Below are 15,847 nucleotides of genomic sequence, written 5' to 3'. Positions count from 1 at the left end.
TATTTTACATTAGAAAGCTATACTAAGGAATCTTAAAGACACTTGTCATTAAAAATACAATCAAAGCATGTCAGAAAAATGTTAGAAGTCCTAGCCAGAGTAATCAGGCAAGAGAAAGAAATAAAAGGCATCCAAATAGGAAGAGAAGAAATCAAACTATCTCTCTTCCCAGATGGTATGATTCTATACCTAGAAAACCCATAGTCTCTGCCCAAAGGCTTCTAAATCTAACAAACAACTTCAGCAAAGTTTCAGGATACAAAATCAATGCTAAAAAACTTAGTAGCATTTCTATACACCAACGATGTCCAGTTAAGAGCCAAATCAATAGCACAATCCCATTCACAACAGCCCTAAAAAATAAAATACCTAGGAATACAGCTAACTAGGAAGGTGAAAGATCTCTACAACAAGAATTACAAAACACTGATGAAAGAAACTGGAGATGACAAAAACAAATGGAAAAACTTTCCATGCTCTTGGATAGGAAGAATCAATATTTTTAACATGGCCATACTGCCCAAAGTAATGTACAGATTCAATACTGTTCATATCAAAATACCTATGACATTTTTCACAGAATTAGAATAAACTATTCTAAAATTCACTGGGAACCAAAAAAGCCCCAATAGACAAAGCAATCCCAAGCAAAAACAACAAAGATGGAGGCATCATATTACCTGACTTTAAACTATACTACAAGCCTACAGTAACCAAAACAGCATGGTACTGGTAAAAAAAAATAGACACATAGATGAATAGGACAGGTGAGAGAACCCGGAAATAAAGTCACACACCCACAACCACCTGATTTTTGACAAAGTCAACAATAATAAACAGTGGGGAAAGGACTACCTATTCAATAAATGGTGCTGGGATAACTGGCTAGCCATATGCAGAAGATTGAAATTGGATCCTTTCCTTTCATCATATGCAAAAATCAACTCAAGATGGATTAAATACTTAAATGTAAAACCTAAAGCTATAACAACCCTAGAAGAAAATCTAGGAAATACCGTTCTGGACATGGGCCCTGGCAAAGATTTCATGATGAAGACTCCAAAAGCAATTTCAACAAAAACAAAAATTGACACATGGAACTTCATTTAACTGAAGAGCTTCTGCACAGCAAAAGAAACTATCAATAGTGTAAGCAGACAACCACAGAAAGGGAGAAAATATTTGCAAACTATGCATCTGACGAAGATCTAATATCCAGCCTCTATAAGGAACTTAATTAATAAGCAAAAATCAAACAACCCCATTAAAAAATGGACAAAAGACGTGAACAGACACTTCTGAAAAGAAGACATACATGTGCCAAAGAAGCATATGAAAAAATGCTCCACATCATTAATCATTAGAGTAATGCAAATCAAAACCACAATGAATACCATCTTACACCAGTCAGAATGGTTATTATTAAAAAGTCAAAAAGGGGCTAGGTTTGGTGGCTCATGCCTGTAATCCGAGCACTTTGGGAGGCCAAGGCAAGTCAATCACTTGAGGCCAGGAGTTTGAGGCCAGCCTGGCCAACATGGTGAAGCCCTTCTTTACCAAAAATATAAAAAATTAACCAGGCATGGTGGTGCGTGCCTGTAATCCCATCTACTTGGGAGGCTGAGGCACTAATCACTTGAACCTAGTGGGCGGAGGTTGCAGTGAGCCAAGATCATGATCACGCCATTGCACTCCAGCCTGGGCAACAGAGCAAGACTCTGTCTCAGAAAAAAAAGTCAAAAAATAACAGATGCTGGCGAGGTTCAGGAGAAAAGGGAATGCTTATAGACTGCTGGAGGGAATGTAAATTAGTTCAGCCACGGTAAAAAGCAGTTTGGAGATTTCTCAAAGAACTTAGAGTTATCATTCAACTCAGCAATCCCATTACTGAGTATATAACCAAAGGAATATAAATCATTTAACTCAGCAATCCCATTACTGGGTATATACCCAAAGGAATATAAATCATTCAACTCAGCAATACCATCACTGGATATATAATCAAAGGAATATAAATTGTCCTTCAATAAAGACATACACACGTGTATGTTCATCACAGCACTATTCACAGTAGCAAAGACATGGAGTTAATTTAGATGTCCATCAACAGTGGATTGGATAACAAAAATGTGGAACATATACACCACAGAATATTATGTAGACATAAAAAAGAATGAAATCATGTCCTTTACAGCAACATGGATGCAGCTGGAGGCCATTATTCTAAGCAAATTAATGTAGAAACAGAAAACCAAATGTTGCATGTTCACTCGTAAGTGGGAGCTAAACACTGAGTACACACAGACTCAAAGAAGGGGACAATTGACACTGGGGCCTACTTGAGAGTGGAGGGTGGGAGGAGTCTGAGGACCTAAAAACTACCTATTGGGTACTACATTCATTACCTGGGAGATGAAATAATCTGTACACCAACCCCAACAGCATGGAATTTACCTATATAATAAACCTGCGTATGTACCCCCTGCACCTAAAATGAAAGTTGGAAGGAAAAAAGAATTAAATGAGAAAAAGAGAAAAAAAGGGTAGTTACTCTTTCTCCAAAAAAAGAAAGAAAGAAAGAAAGAAAAAGACAAGGAAAACTGTTGAGACATTGTAAGATAAACTTTAAAAAGCTTACAGTAAATTTGAAAATTATAACTTGGTGCTTCTATGTTACTGGTCTCAGAAAAGAGCCCATTCTGGTCACTTTTGGTGGAAGCCAGAAATGATATTTGGCCTTTCCTCTTTCCTGGGAATAAAGTACCTGACTCCTCTTCTGACTTACCCTGAGTGGATTTTCATTAAGGTAAGGGGGTTCACCTTCCACCATTTCAATTGCCATAATTCCAAGAGACCAGATATCAACTTTCGGACCATAAGCTTTTCGAGTCACCACCTCAGGTGCCATCCAATATGGGGTTCCCACCATAGTGCTTCGTTTACTTTGCTCAGGAGTGATCTGGGCACAGAACCCAAAGTCAGCTGCAGAGAAGAAAAGCCAGTTAAAATAAGCCCAAATTATTTTCCTTTTACAATATATCACTTTCAGATATGGCTGTACCTTCCTTTGCTACACACTGAGTTTCCACAACTGCCTAGCTCATACCTTTTTGTTAACTGATGTCTCAGCTGGTCCTGATTTTAAGAAGGTCTGAAATAATTGACTAACGTGATGTCATTTTTACTAGACTTCAATCTAATTCCCTCTCATCACTGTTTTCTCAAACTTACAGAATTTTTCAGTTTCCTAATTAGGTATTTGTCATTTATTCATTCCACAAGTCACTAGAAATTCTGAAATATTAAATCCAAAAAAATGCGGTCACAATATTCAGGAACACAGTGTTAGAAAAATTCTTTACTTCAAACTGGGCTGTAACTTCTTTCAAATAAATCACTTTCAGTAACCATTATCTTCTTAAGATATACAATGAAAGAACAGAAATTCCCTGATACTCTAATACCACCTGAACCAAAATACCTACTCAATTTAACAGAGCCATCCATCCCGAGAAGAATATTGTCACTCTTTATATCTCTATGGATCACCTGGTTTGAGTGCAGGAAATCCAAAGCTTGCAGGCACTATTAAATCAGAAAAAAAAGTTCTAATTATATCACAAATAATTTTTAATACTAAGTTTTATTTCTAGATAAATTTTGGGCAGGGATATAACTTTATACTGTCAAGTGAAATCGATTACTGAATGCTTTAACAACACCACTTTAAAGTCACATTACCATTTACATCAATGATGCCACTTAGCATTATACATGCTAAGTATGGTGGCTGACACATCAGACTAGGACATTAAGAATGATAATGTGATAAACAGCACCAATCAATAATACAGCCAAACTAACCAATTAATATACTTTGGCCCAGTTATTTGGAGGATTCAGCTTGGTCTTCTATAGCTGTGGTAAGCTTCATTGTACATGGCATGATTTGATTCAGAAGTTCTGGCATGAAACCCAGGAATCTGCATTTAAAACAAGTGCCCCAAACTATTTCTAATGGGTAGCCAGGTTTGGGAACCACTCCTAGGCTATGAAGTAACTATAGGCACTTGTTTGGAAATGCCTTTGCAGTGTAATGCTGGAAGAAGGAAACCACAGGCTCAGGGTAGTAAGTTTAATGTATTGCATGAATAGAAAACATATATGTTTGGTGGATATGTGGGGTGGGGAAAATGATAATGAGAGGAGAGCAAGGAAGGAGGAAATTTAAGTGAACAACTTACAAAAAAAAAACAAGCAGAGATTAGCTGATATCACTTAGTTTTGTTTTTCTATCACTGGTTTTCAAGTTTCAGTGAGTCAGAGTTCCTACTTTTGTTGATAGAAAACCTCACCACAATAAATGGGATAGATTATAATGCCTAAGATGAGACTCCAGTAAAAAAGCGTGTGTGTTTTTTAATATTCAACAAAATAAATATAATAACATCTCTTTAATTTAGTTTGAAACCCCTTAGGGGTGTGACACTTACTGGAAAAGAGACAGACCGTCAGGCCCACTTGGGGGCTGTAAGGGAAGTTCAGATTGTACTGTGAAAGCAACTGCTTTCTGGCCTGAGGGAGGGCCTTGTTTAAATTGCCTTCTAAAAATGATGAAAATATAATTTATTTTACATGGCTCATATTTCACTTGCAGGATAAAATAAGTATCATGTAAAAACTTCCCCAAATTAGAAAGAAGTGCTATGCCAATATCACTGTTTCCCATGTTCACGGAAACTACAGCATGTGGGTTTAGATACAGCACCTCACAAATGGCATAATGGAACTAAAAGATTCACAAAATGCAGCTAAAATAAACAAGAGGCTCAGGAGGGTGATGCTGGGGAGTGCTATTAGGACAGAATTTAAATTGAAGTTGGTCTCTCCAATTGTTTTCAGTGGAAAAGTTCTACTATTGTTACTTTGATGATACAAACATTCTGAATAATCAGAAATGAAGAACTGCCAATTTCGGTGTTCTTCTCAGCTAGAAATGCTCTATTTGCTTACCTCTCTGCAGACAGCTGCTATCTGTCCTTCATCCATACAGGTCTCGGTGACCACATCAGTCAGAGAGCCACCAGCCAAGTATTCCATGACTACCCATAGTTCATCACCCACCAAGTAGCTATAACAAGAAAAGAAAAGACTTTGCCTTATGACGCTAAAAAACCTGGGGACTCTGATATTCCCAGGCCTCAGTTCTGATAGAAGTCAACTCTGAGTTGTGCTATGCCCGTTACCTTTGAGAAGGTATTGAGGGACATACCCCAAGTGATCATAATATGGAGCCAAGGGTCACCAGAGCCCTATAATTCAGGCAAAGAGAGCATGAGGTTATTCAAATCACCTGACACCATCTGAAGGCACTTTAGGAGTACAATCAGGTCTCTCTGAAACCTTGCTTATCAAGAAAGATGAATTATAGGAAATGGAATGAACCCAATGTTCCCACCCTGCCCTAAGACCCATATCAATGTGAAGCAAGATTTTCTATCCAGTGGTGCTCAAACTGTGGTGTCCATAAAACTCACCTGGAAAGCTTGTTAAAAACAAAAATTCACAGTCCTCATCTTATTATTTATGGAAAGCAGCCTAGAATTCTGAATTTTTTACAAGTGCAAATGCATTGGTTTTTTTGTTTTTTTTGTTTTTTGGCTTTTTTTTTTTTTTCAAAATTACAAACACAGAATGACTTTAGGTTACTCTGTTGCAGGTGGTTCCTAAGTTACACTTTAGGAGACACTGATCAAGACTGTAAAATTTGTGGCCGGGTGGAGTGGCTCACGCCTGTAATACCAGCACTTTGGGAGGCCAAGGTGGGTGAATCACCTGAGGCCAGGAGTTTGAGACCAGCCTGGCCAACATGGCGAAACCCCGTCTCTACTAAAATATGAAAAATTAGCTGCGCGTGGTGACACACGCCTGTAATCCCAGCTCCTTGGGAGGCTGAGGCAGGAGAATTGCTTGAACGTAGGAGGCAGAGGTTGCAGTGAGCTGAGATCACGCCACTGCACTCTAGCCTGGGCGACAGAGCAAGACTCTGTTAAAAAAAAAAAAAAAAAAAAAAGACTGTAAAATTTAACCCTCTTTTTTCCTCCCAGTTTTTCCTTCTTCTGTAACATTGGTCTACCTGGCCCAAAAAGCAGAAAACAGTATCTTAAGCTCATTGAGTTTGAAGACCTAGATTTAGTTTCTTTGTATCCCCTCCAGAGAACACAGCACAGTGGTACTAAACAAACTCTTTTTGAAATTGAATGAGACAGATGTTAACCACAAGTGAAGAGTTAGTGCTGCCTTTAAATACCTATTTATAACACACTGTTAATACCACTGATAAAGAGACATTAATTGCCAGGTTTAGGAAAAAGGTTTGAGATTAAAGTCTGAATTCCCTAGACCTCACTGTTAGTTAATCACAAAGCACCCATTAAAGCCATTGTAGTCAGCCTTCTTCACTTAGAGTCCCAGAAATTGTACTGGCTCCAGACAAACACTTGATGTAATGTTTAAACCACTACTCCCTCCTATATGCAATGGTCTATTTTCTGCCAAAATGGAGCTATGATTCTCAAAATGAAATTATACAAACTTCTTATGTTTACAACCAAGACCATAAAATGTTTCTTCAAGTGTCTGATATGTGGACAAAGCTAAGTGAGTGCAAGTTTAGCAATAGATCTAATACTCTACTACACTGTAGCATTTGAGAAATATTTGCAGAATGTTAAATGAACGAATCCCAAATAAAGTAATTTGCCAAGAAAAAATGACATCCCACAAAGAATATAAGTACATAATAAGACAAAACACTTACCTATCTAAATAATTAACAATATTAGGGTTCTTATTTTCCCTCATGACCAGAATTTCATTAATAATTAATTCCTTCTTGGGTTGCTGTTGAAGGTTCATCTGCTTTATGGCCACCTGAATGGCAATTAAAATACAAGAATGAATTACAATCATTATAATAAACATGAATATTCATATTTTGGGGGACATAGAGTGAAACATACACATTCTTTATTTACTAAGCTCTTTCCCTGTGCCACAAACACATGCCCCCCCCCCACTTTTTTTTTTATTTTTTGGTTAATCATGGGTAAACTACTCACTTCAGAGGCTTTGGGCACCAAGGAAGTAAACACCTATGTCAACCCAGTGCTACCCATTTTTTTTTAGGCAAAGTTGCCATCGAAGAAGATAACTGATAAATATGAATAAAAGAAAATAAAAATCAGGATTGAACGTTAGCACTTACCTCTTGTCCTGTTGCAATGTCTAGTGCTGTATAAACAGTACCTGATGCCCTGTGAAGGTGAAAATTATCAAAAGAATAAGCAATCAAGCTGTTACCAATATATTTTACTTGAAATAAAATGTAATTATTTTGAGGGGAGGAAAATTAGCAAACTCAAAATTATGAGGTAAGAAAAGGAACAACCTTTTAAAAAAATTATTATTGTGATTAAAAAAAACACAGGAGATCTACCCTCTTAACAAATTTTTAAGTGTACAGTATTGGAACAATCTTTTTACACAGCATATGCACCTGAAACAATCACAATGTATCCCTTGTGGTGGACTAGGAACTCCAGTCAGACTTTCTGGCACTAGTCTGAGTGTCATGCACTATGCAGTAATAAATTGAGCAAAATGACCTTGCTTCTTTTAGGAAACTCCTGCAATCCCCTAAATATTTCTTGAATTTTGTAATAACCAACATTGCAGGCCTTTCATTAAACTGAAGAATAGTTTAGGAAAGAATATATCATCTTTTGCTTAGGCAAGTATAAATTAACCTTCCCTTTTAGTATAGAAACAGAGTGGTTCTTTTCATATATTTCCATTTTTTAAGACTATCTTCGTCTAAAGACCAATCTCTCTCAGTGCTGTACTGTACTATAGCTACATGAAGCAATAGCAACATGACTTTATTATTGAGCCATTGTTTTCTTATTTTTACTAAATTTCTCAACAACTTCTACTATGAGGTGTCACTCCAGCCCAATATTCTTTTAAAATCTATCATTTCTGGGCCTGGTGCAGTGGCTGACACCTGTAACCCCAAAACTTTGGGAGGCTGAGGCGGGAGGATTGCTTGAGCCCAGGAGTTTGAAACCAGCCTGGGCACCACGGTGAGATCCAGTCTCTATGAAAAATTTAAAAATTAGCCAGGTGTGGTGGCACATGCCTGTAGTCCCTGCTTTTCAGGAGGCTGAGATGGGAGGATCACTTGAGCCCAGGAGGTCGAGGTTGCAGTGAGCTGTGATTGTGCCACTGGACTCCAGCCTGGGTGTCTCAAAAAAATTAATAATGCGCCAGTCCATGTCTCAAAAAAATTAATAATGTATCATTCTTTATATCTTAGCAGTACTCTTGCTTCCATTCTAACTTCATTTATGGGGTTCCCTTGCTTTGCAAATAGAAATTGTATAGTAAGCTGCATTCACAGTAACCTTCTATGAATCACAAATGCATTCTAAACCACCCCCCACCAACACCTTCAAGAAAAAGAAAAAATGTCAATTTCGCTTTTAGTGAATAAAGGAGTTAGAATAGAGATCAGTCTTGTGATTGACTACACGTTATAATGCTCCAACATTGCTCTGTAAACTTTCTGGTAATTATTTCTCTCTTGTTCTCTATTTCATCCTTGCTGTTTTGTTTTCTGAGTCCAGGAATTATTTTCTTATGTCAGGCACTTCCTTGTCATTCTTTCCCCTTCTCCTTGGATTAGCCCAAATATTTCTCACAGGTCCAGGAAGTGTGTATGACCTGGCTCTCAGGGAGTAAACTCGGTGTGTAGTATAAGGCATATTTGACTATTAGTAGAGAACTGAGTTCTAATATTTGTCCTAACATCATCAAGCTATACGACTTTGCGCTAGTTACTTCCTTTCACTGAGTTTCAGTCCCCTCACATGGAAAACAGGTATCACAATAACAGTAAACATGTACTGAGTATGTTGTATATGTCAGACACTACACTAAGAACTTTAGATAATTTATCTTATGTAATCCTTACCATATTTTTATAAGGCAGATGCTATTATTCCCATGTTACATATGATGAACTGAGGTTCAGAGAGGTTACCTGCCCAAGGTTACACAGTTAACAACTCATGTCTGTCTGACTCTCTTGCTTTTAAAGTACAGGAAATGAGCTACTTTATTTCTAAGGTTCTTTAATTCTATGATTTATAATCTACAACTCTACTACCCTCCTCACTCTGCTTGGGTTTCTAAATATCGATTGGAACTGGGCTGAAAAATCACACTTAATCAATAGGTGCCACCTAAACCGGGATTTGATAATTCTAGAAATTTCTTAGGCTTGAGGCTTATATCAGACAAATCATTTCCTCACTTCTGTAAGTGTGAGATTCTGGGCTCAGAGCTCACAGTTAGTTCCCAGTAAATATTTGTTGAATGAACAAATTAATAAAAATCTTTTAAAGCAAACATGCAATGCCAGTATGACTTTTCCTTTCTGTGAAGAAAACATTTCTTCTACTTAAATCTAAATAAAGCACTTTGCTCTTAGAATAAGCGAACAAACATTCCTGACTTCAGAGCCTGGTGTGTGATTTGTCCTTCTGAACTTAATTGAGTTCAAAGGAATAGATCACCTTGACTTGGTGTATATTTCAGCCGCAATAAGTCCTGAGAAACTACTTAAATCTAATTGCAAAATATCATTTAAAAATGCCTTTTGACATACAGACAGCTAGCAAACATATGAAAAAAAATGCTCCACATCAATAATCATCACAGAAATGCAAATCAAAACCACAAAGAGACACCATCTCTCACCAGTCAGAATGGCAATTATTAAAGAGTCAAAAAACAACAGATGTTGGCAAGGCTGCCAAGAAAAGAGAACACTTATACCCTGCTGGAGGGAATGTAAATTAGGTCTTCCGCTGTGGAAAGCAGTTTGGAGAGTTCTCAAAGAACTTAAAACGGAACTACCATTTGACCCAGCAATCCTATTACTGGGTATGTATCCAAAAGAAAATAAATCACTTTATCAAAAAGACACATGCACTTGTATGTTCATTGCAGCACTATTCATGATAGCAAAGACATGGAACAAACCTATGGGCCCATGAATGCTGGATTGGATATAGAAAAATGTGGTACATGTACACCATGAAATATTATGCAACCATAAAAAGAATGAGATCATGTCCTTTGCAGTAACATAGATGGAGCTGGAGGCCATTATTCTAAGGGATCTAATGCAGGAATAGAAAACCAAATACAACATGTTCTCACTTCTAAGCTGGAGCTAAACATTGGGTACGCATGAACATAAAGCTGGCAACAATAGACACTGGGGACTACTAGAGTGAGGAAGGAGGGAGGAGGGTGAGGGTTGAAAAACTAACTGTTGAGTACTATGCTGACTTCTGGGTGATGGGATAACTCATACCCCAAACCTCAGCATTATGCAATATACCCAGGTAACATACCTGCACATGTACTCCCTAAATCTAAAATAAAATTTAAAAATAAATAAATAAAAGTGACTCTGGTTTATTCACATGTATTTAGGCCACATGCACAATTCCTTTAGATGCAAAAGAGTGAGAGTATCTGCAAAATGAGATCATAGTTCCTATTTCACAGGGCTGTAGAGAATTACATGTAGAGATTGTGCATGGCACAATCTATGTAAGCATTTAGCCCTGTGCTAGATCAGAGTTGATGTCTATATGGTAACTGCTATTATCATCATTTGTTGTTGCCGCTGTTGTTATTGGTTTCACAGTAGGGGATGACTGGTACGCCGAACTATTAGTTGGCCCATCCCAACCTCCCAGCCAAAGCATCCTTGCTAACATCTGCCCCTATTTCCAAAAGGACAGAGGCTGAGGTAAACTATTGGAACACGTTTTAGAGGTTCTACATCCTTTCTTCCCCCCTAGGGAAGTGGTTTTACCCTTTTCTTTGAAAGTTGGAACGCTCTTATCAAACAAAACTGTATGAAGAAACCCTCAATATATTAAACAAATAAATTGGGAGTTGCCCCAGTTAAAGCTAGGGAGGGAGGCCCAAAATACCTGCCCAGGTGCCCTTTCTGTTATTCAACACCCCTGTCTCCCTAACCCCCAAGCCCATTCCCACTGTCCTGAAGGCTAAAATTGTGATTGACTTGGAGTGCAAGTGGGGATTCATGTTTAACATTTTCAGAGCTTTACCTTTCAAATTCGTGGGGTTTTTTTTTTTTTTTGTCCTCCAGCACCCTCAGCATTTCATTGTATTAAAATTGCTAGAGTTCTAACCCTGGAATCTCAATATCCTGGGATTTATGGCATCCAGCGGTATAAAATTGCGACAAATTACTAATCCACAGAGGTTTAAATATCCTGAAACTGTAGAGCACCAGCTGCTAACTAAAAATGAGCCTTTCTCCTCACCTCCCCTCCCCGCTTACTCCATATATGCAATTGTGTAATGTATGTATATATACCCTGGTTCTCTTGTCATAAAATGGTAATATCCTCTCCTACCACACTTACCAATCCCCCCAAACCAAACATGTTGTTAGGTGGTTGGAACTCCCTGCTCTGACCAATAAGTTATTGGTTTGTGCAACTTCTAGCCTTTGCACAACCTTCAACTCGAATTCACAAATTCAGGTACTAACCTGCAAATTAAAATTTACCACCTTTTCCCCAGCTCTGTCTTAGCACCCCCAACACATTTCTGCACCCCAGTTCTGATGCTTTTCCATATTCTAACAATTTAAAATTCAACGGGTATAAATATGAATCTCTCCTTCAAGAGATCTCAACTTCCTTCAAGATTCATCTATTAAAGCTCTCTCATTGCTCACTGCTGGGTTGAGAACAGTAGTCCTCACTCCCATTCATTCAAACCTCCCCTGGTTCAAGTCCTACTAGTTCCTAGTTGTCAGACTCTGGGTAAGTAATTTAGTTTCTTTGTGATTTAGGATTAAAGGAGGATTCAATGTATATAGTTCTGGCATATAGTGATTTCCCAATAAATATTAGCATAATGATAATTATTATTTGGTTGATTATTCCCTAACATATTCATTACATTCTCAAATTCTAGTGTGTGAATCATAAGGAAGCTCTGTAAGTATCTGGAAGTTTTCAAGATATTTGATGTTTCAAAATTCATAACAAAAAAATTGACAATTACCTGAGAACAGCTAATTCAAATATCACATATACTTCCTTTTAGCTAGAATTATATCAACTTGTAATTATGTTGGATATCACATGATGATTAAAAGCTTTAATTAGCAGTTATATGTATTTTTTGCTTAATAAAGTACAATAAATAAACTATTAATAAATACAGTTCAATCATCAAAATTATTTATAACCTAGGGTTTACAAAGACAAATAATTGAAGGGATCTTGGTGAAGTTGGGAAGCACTCTCCTTGTAATAACTGAAGCACAGTAGTGTATACTCTCAAAGAAACAATCTTCATGCCAACCATGTTGTGCTGATTCCCAAAGATGAGCTTTGCAACGGCCTGGGGTATATCAAAATATCTCCATGCATATATTTACAAAATAAAACTTTAATTCACTTTAATTTTTAAAAGTTGGTGTCTTTTTTTGGTTCCATATGAAATATAAAGTAGTTTTTCTAATTCTGTGAAGAAAGTCAATGGTAGCTTGCATGGGGATAGCATTGAATCTATAAATTACTTTGGGCAGTATGGGCATTTTCACGATATTGATTCTTCCTATTCATGAGCATTGAATGTTTTTCCATTTGTTTGTGTCCTCTCTTGTTTTCTTAAGGAGTGGTTTGTAGTTCTCCTTGAAGAGGTCATTTACATCCCTTGTAAGTTGCATTCCTAGGTATTTTATTCTTTTTGTAGCAATTGTAAATAGGAGTTCACTCATGATTTGGCTCTCTATTATTGGTGTATAGGAATGCTTGTGATTTTTGCACATTGATTTTGTATCCTGAGAATTTGCTGAAGTTGCTTATCAGCTTAAGGAGACTTTGGGCTGAGATGATGGGGTCTTCTAAATATATAATCATGTCATCTGCAAACAGAGACAATTTGACTTCCTCTCTTCCTATTTGAACACCCTTTATTTCTTTCTCTTTCCTGATTGCCCTGGCCAGAACTTCCAACACTATGTTGAATAGGAGTGGTGAGAGAGGGCAACCTTGTCTTATGCTGGTTTTCAAAGGGAATGCTTCCAGCTTTTGCCCATTCAGTATGATATTGGCTGTGGGTTCGTCATAAATAGCTCTTAATATTTTGAGATATGTTCCATCAATACCTAGTTTATTGAGAGTTTTTAGGATGAAGGGGTGTTGAATTTTATTGAAGGCCTTTTCTGCATGTATTGAGATAATCAGGTTTTTCTCATTGGTTCTGTTTAAGGGATGGATTACGTTTATTGATTCGTGTATGTTGAACCAGCCTTGCATCCCAGGGATGAAGCCGACTTGATTGTGGTGGATAAGCTTTTTGATGTGCTGCTGGATTCAGTTTGCCAGTATTTTATTGGGGATTTTTGCATCAATATTCATCATTGGTATTGGCCTGAAATTTTATATAGCCAAGACAATCCTAAGCAAAAAGAACAAAGCTGGAGGCATCATCCTACCTGACTTCAAACTATACTACAAGGCTACAGTAACCAAAACACCATGGTACTGGTACCAAAACAGATACATAGACCAATGGAATAGAACAGAGGCCTCAGAAGTAATGCCACACATCTACAACAGCAATGGAGAAAGGATTCCCTATTTAATAAACGGTGTTGAGAAAACTGGCTATCCATATGCAGAAAACTGAAACTGAACCCCTTCCTTACACCTTATATAAAAATTAACTCAAGATGGATTAAAGACTTAAACATAAAACCTAAAACCATAAAAAACCCTAGAAGAAAACCTAGGCAATACCATTCAGGAGACAGACACGGGCAAAGACTTCATGATTAAAACACCAAAAGCAATGGAAGCAAAAGCCAAAATTGACAAATAGAATCTAATTAAACTAAAGAGCTTCTGCACAGCAAAATAAACTATCATCAGAGTCAACAAGCAACCTACAGAATGGAAGAAAATTTTTGCAATCGATCCATGTGACAAAGGGCTAATATCCAGAATCTACAAGGAACTTAAACAAAATTTACAAGAAAAAAAACAATCCCATCAAAAAGTGAGCAAAGGATATGAACAGACACTTCTCAAAAGAAGACATTTATGCGGTCAACAAACATACTAAAAAAAGCTCATCATCACTGGTCGAGAAATGCAAATCAAAAATCACAATGAGATACTATCTCACGCCAGTTAGAATGGCAATCATTATCATTAAAAAGCCAGGAAACAACAGATGTTGGAGGGGATGTGGAGAAATAGGAATGCTTTTGCATCATTGGTGGGAGTGTAAGTTAGTTCAACCATTGTGGAAAACAGTGTGGCGATTCCTCAAGGGTCTAGAACCAGAAATATCATTTGACCCAGCAATCCCATTGCTGGGCATATACCCAAAGGGTTATAAATCATTCTACTACAAAGACACGTGCACATGTATGTTTATTGCAGCACTATTCACAATAGCAAAGTCTTGGAACCAACCCAAATGCCCATCAATGATAGAGTGGATTAAGAAAATGTGACACATATATACCATGGAGTACTATGCAGCCATAAAAAGGATGAGTTAATGTCCTTTGCAGGGACATGGATGAAGCTGGAAACCATCGTTCTCAGCAAAGTAACACAGGAACAGAAAACCAAACAACGTATATTCTCACTCATAAGTGGGAGTGGAACAATGAGAACACATGGACACAGGGAGGGAAACATCACACACTGGGGCCTGTTGGGGGGTGGGGTGCTAGGGGAGGTATAGCATTAGGACAAATACCTAACGTAGATGATGGGTTGATGGGTGCAGCAAACCACCATGGTATGTGTATACCTATGTAACAAACCTGCACGTTCTGCACGCGTATCCCAGAACTTAAAGTATAATTAAAAAAAAAAAAAGTCAGTGTCACGCAGCACTATAGGATGTAAGGATGCCAAAACTCAAACTAACAAAGATAGGGGTTAAAATTCCTAATTCTCTAGTGTATTGGGTCTGGTGTGCTAAAGTGGGCAACACTGTCAATTTGATTTTTATGCTACACATTTAATTACATTGATCCCTATTATCACTCCATTCCAGTTATATTAAAGCCAGATTCCTGTAGGAAGAACATGCTTTTATGATAGGTATTGTTTTTATTCCAAATCTCAATCCCTCAGATAGTACAAAGTAATCATGCATTATCAGGACTCAAAGGAAAATAGAGAACATCCAGTTTAACTTCCTCATTACAAATGAGAAATCTGAAGCCCAGAAAGCAGGAAGGATAGGCCCATGATAACATAGCAAGTAAGTAACAAAGGTCTCCTAACTTGAAGTTAGAGATCTTTCAGTTAACTATACTATGATTAAAGAATACTAAACCAACAGATTTCTCAACCATTGGGACCCCATCATCAATTAAAATGCGATAAGTACATCTGGGTTCTTGGCATCACATTAGATGCTTTGTCAACAGTCTCTCCCTGACATGGCCAAGTGCTTACTACTCAAATGGAAACACTGGCATCTAGCCTGAAGGGTCCAGAAAGAAACAATTCACAATTCTCCGTTTTCCTCATAAAGCAGTTTCATTATCAGGAATCTTGACCAGGTTTTGATGTTTCCCACCAAGTGCCAATGTCAAGCCATGATCATGAGTAGTTGTAAAAGCAGCAACATGGTAGGACTAATATTTTAGATAAGTCACTTTGATTTCAGCATGGAAATGGATTAGAGGAAA

General features: G+C 37.5%; 1 protein-coding gene across 27 annotated transcripts in view; it reads right to left on the bottom strand.

The window, feature by feature from the left end:
- The window catches only part of PAK3 (p21 (RAC1) activated kinase 3), a 292,772-nt gene that overhangs the window by 27,882 nt on the left and 249,043 nt on the right, over positions 1-15,847 (bottom strand). For all 27 annotated transcript variants that reach the window (XM_055377005.2, XM_055376995.2, XM_055376985.2 and 24 more), the window contains 5 exons: positions 7,268-7,316; positions 6,821-6,933; positions 5,014-5,131; positions 3,486-3,585; positions 2,786-2,982 (listed from right to left, as the gene is read on the bottom strand). In XM_055377005.2, coding sequence (XP_055232980.1) covers positions 2,786-2,982; positions 3,486-3,585; positions 5,014-5,131; positions 6,821-6,933; positions 7,268-7,316 — 577 coding nt within the window. The remainder of the gene's footprint in view (positions 1-2,785; positions 2,983-3,485; positions 3,586-5,013; positions 5,132-6,820; positions 6,934-7,267; positions 7,317-15,847) is intronic.

The sequence above is a fragment of the Gorilla gorilla genome, chromosome X (assembly GCF_029281585.2).
Source record: "Gorilla gorilla gorilla isolate KB3781 chromosome X, NHGRI_mGorGor1-v2.1_pri, whole genome shotgun sequence".
In the NCBI taxonomy this organism is placed as follows: domain Eukaryota; kingdom Metazoa; phylum Chordata; class Mammalia; order Primates; family Hominidae; genus Gorilla; species Gorilla gorilla.
Note: the sequence above shows the minus strand (reverse complement) of the source record. Positions and strands in the feature narration are given on the sequence as shown.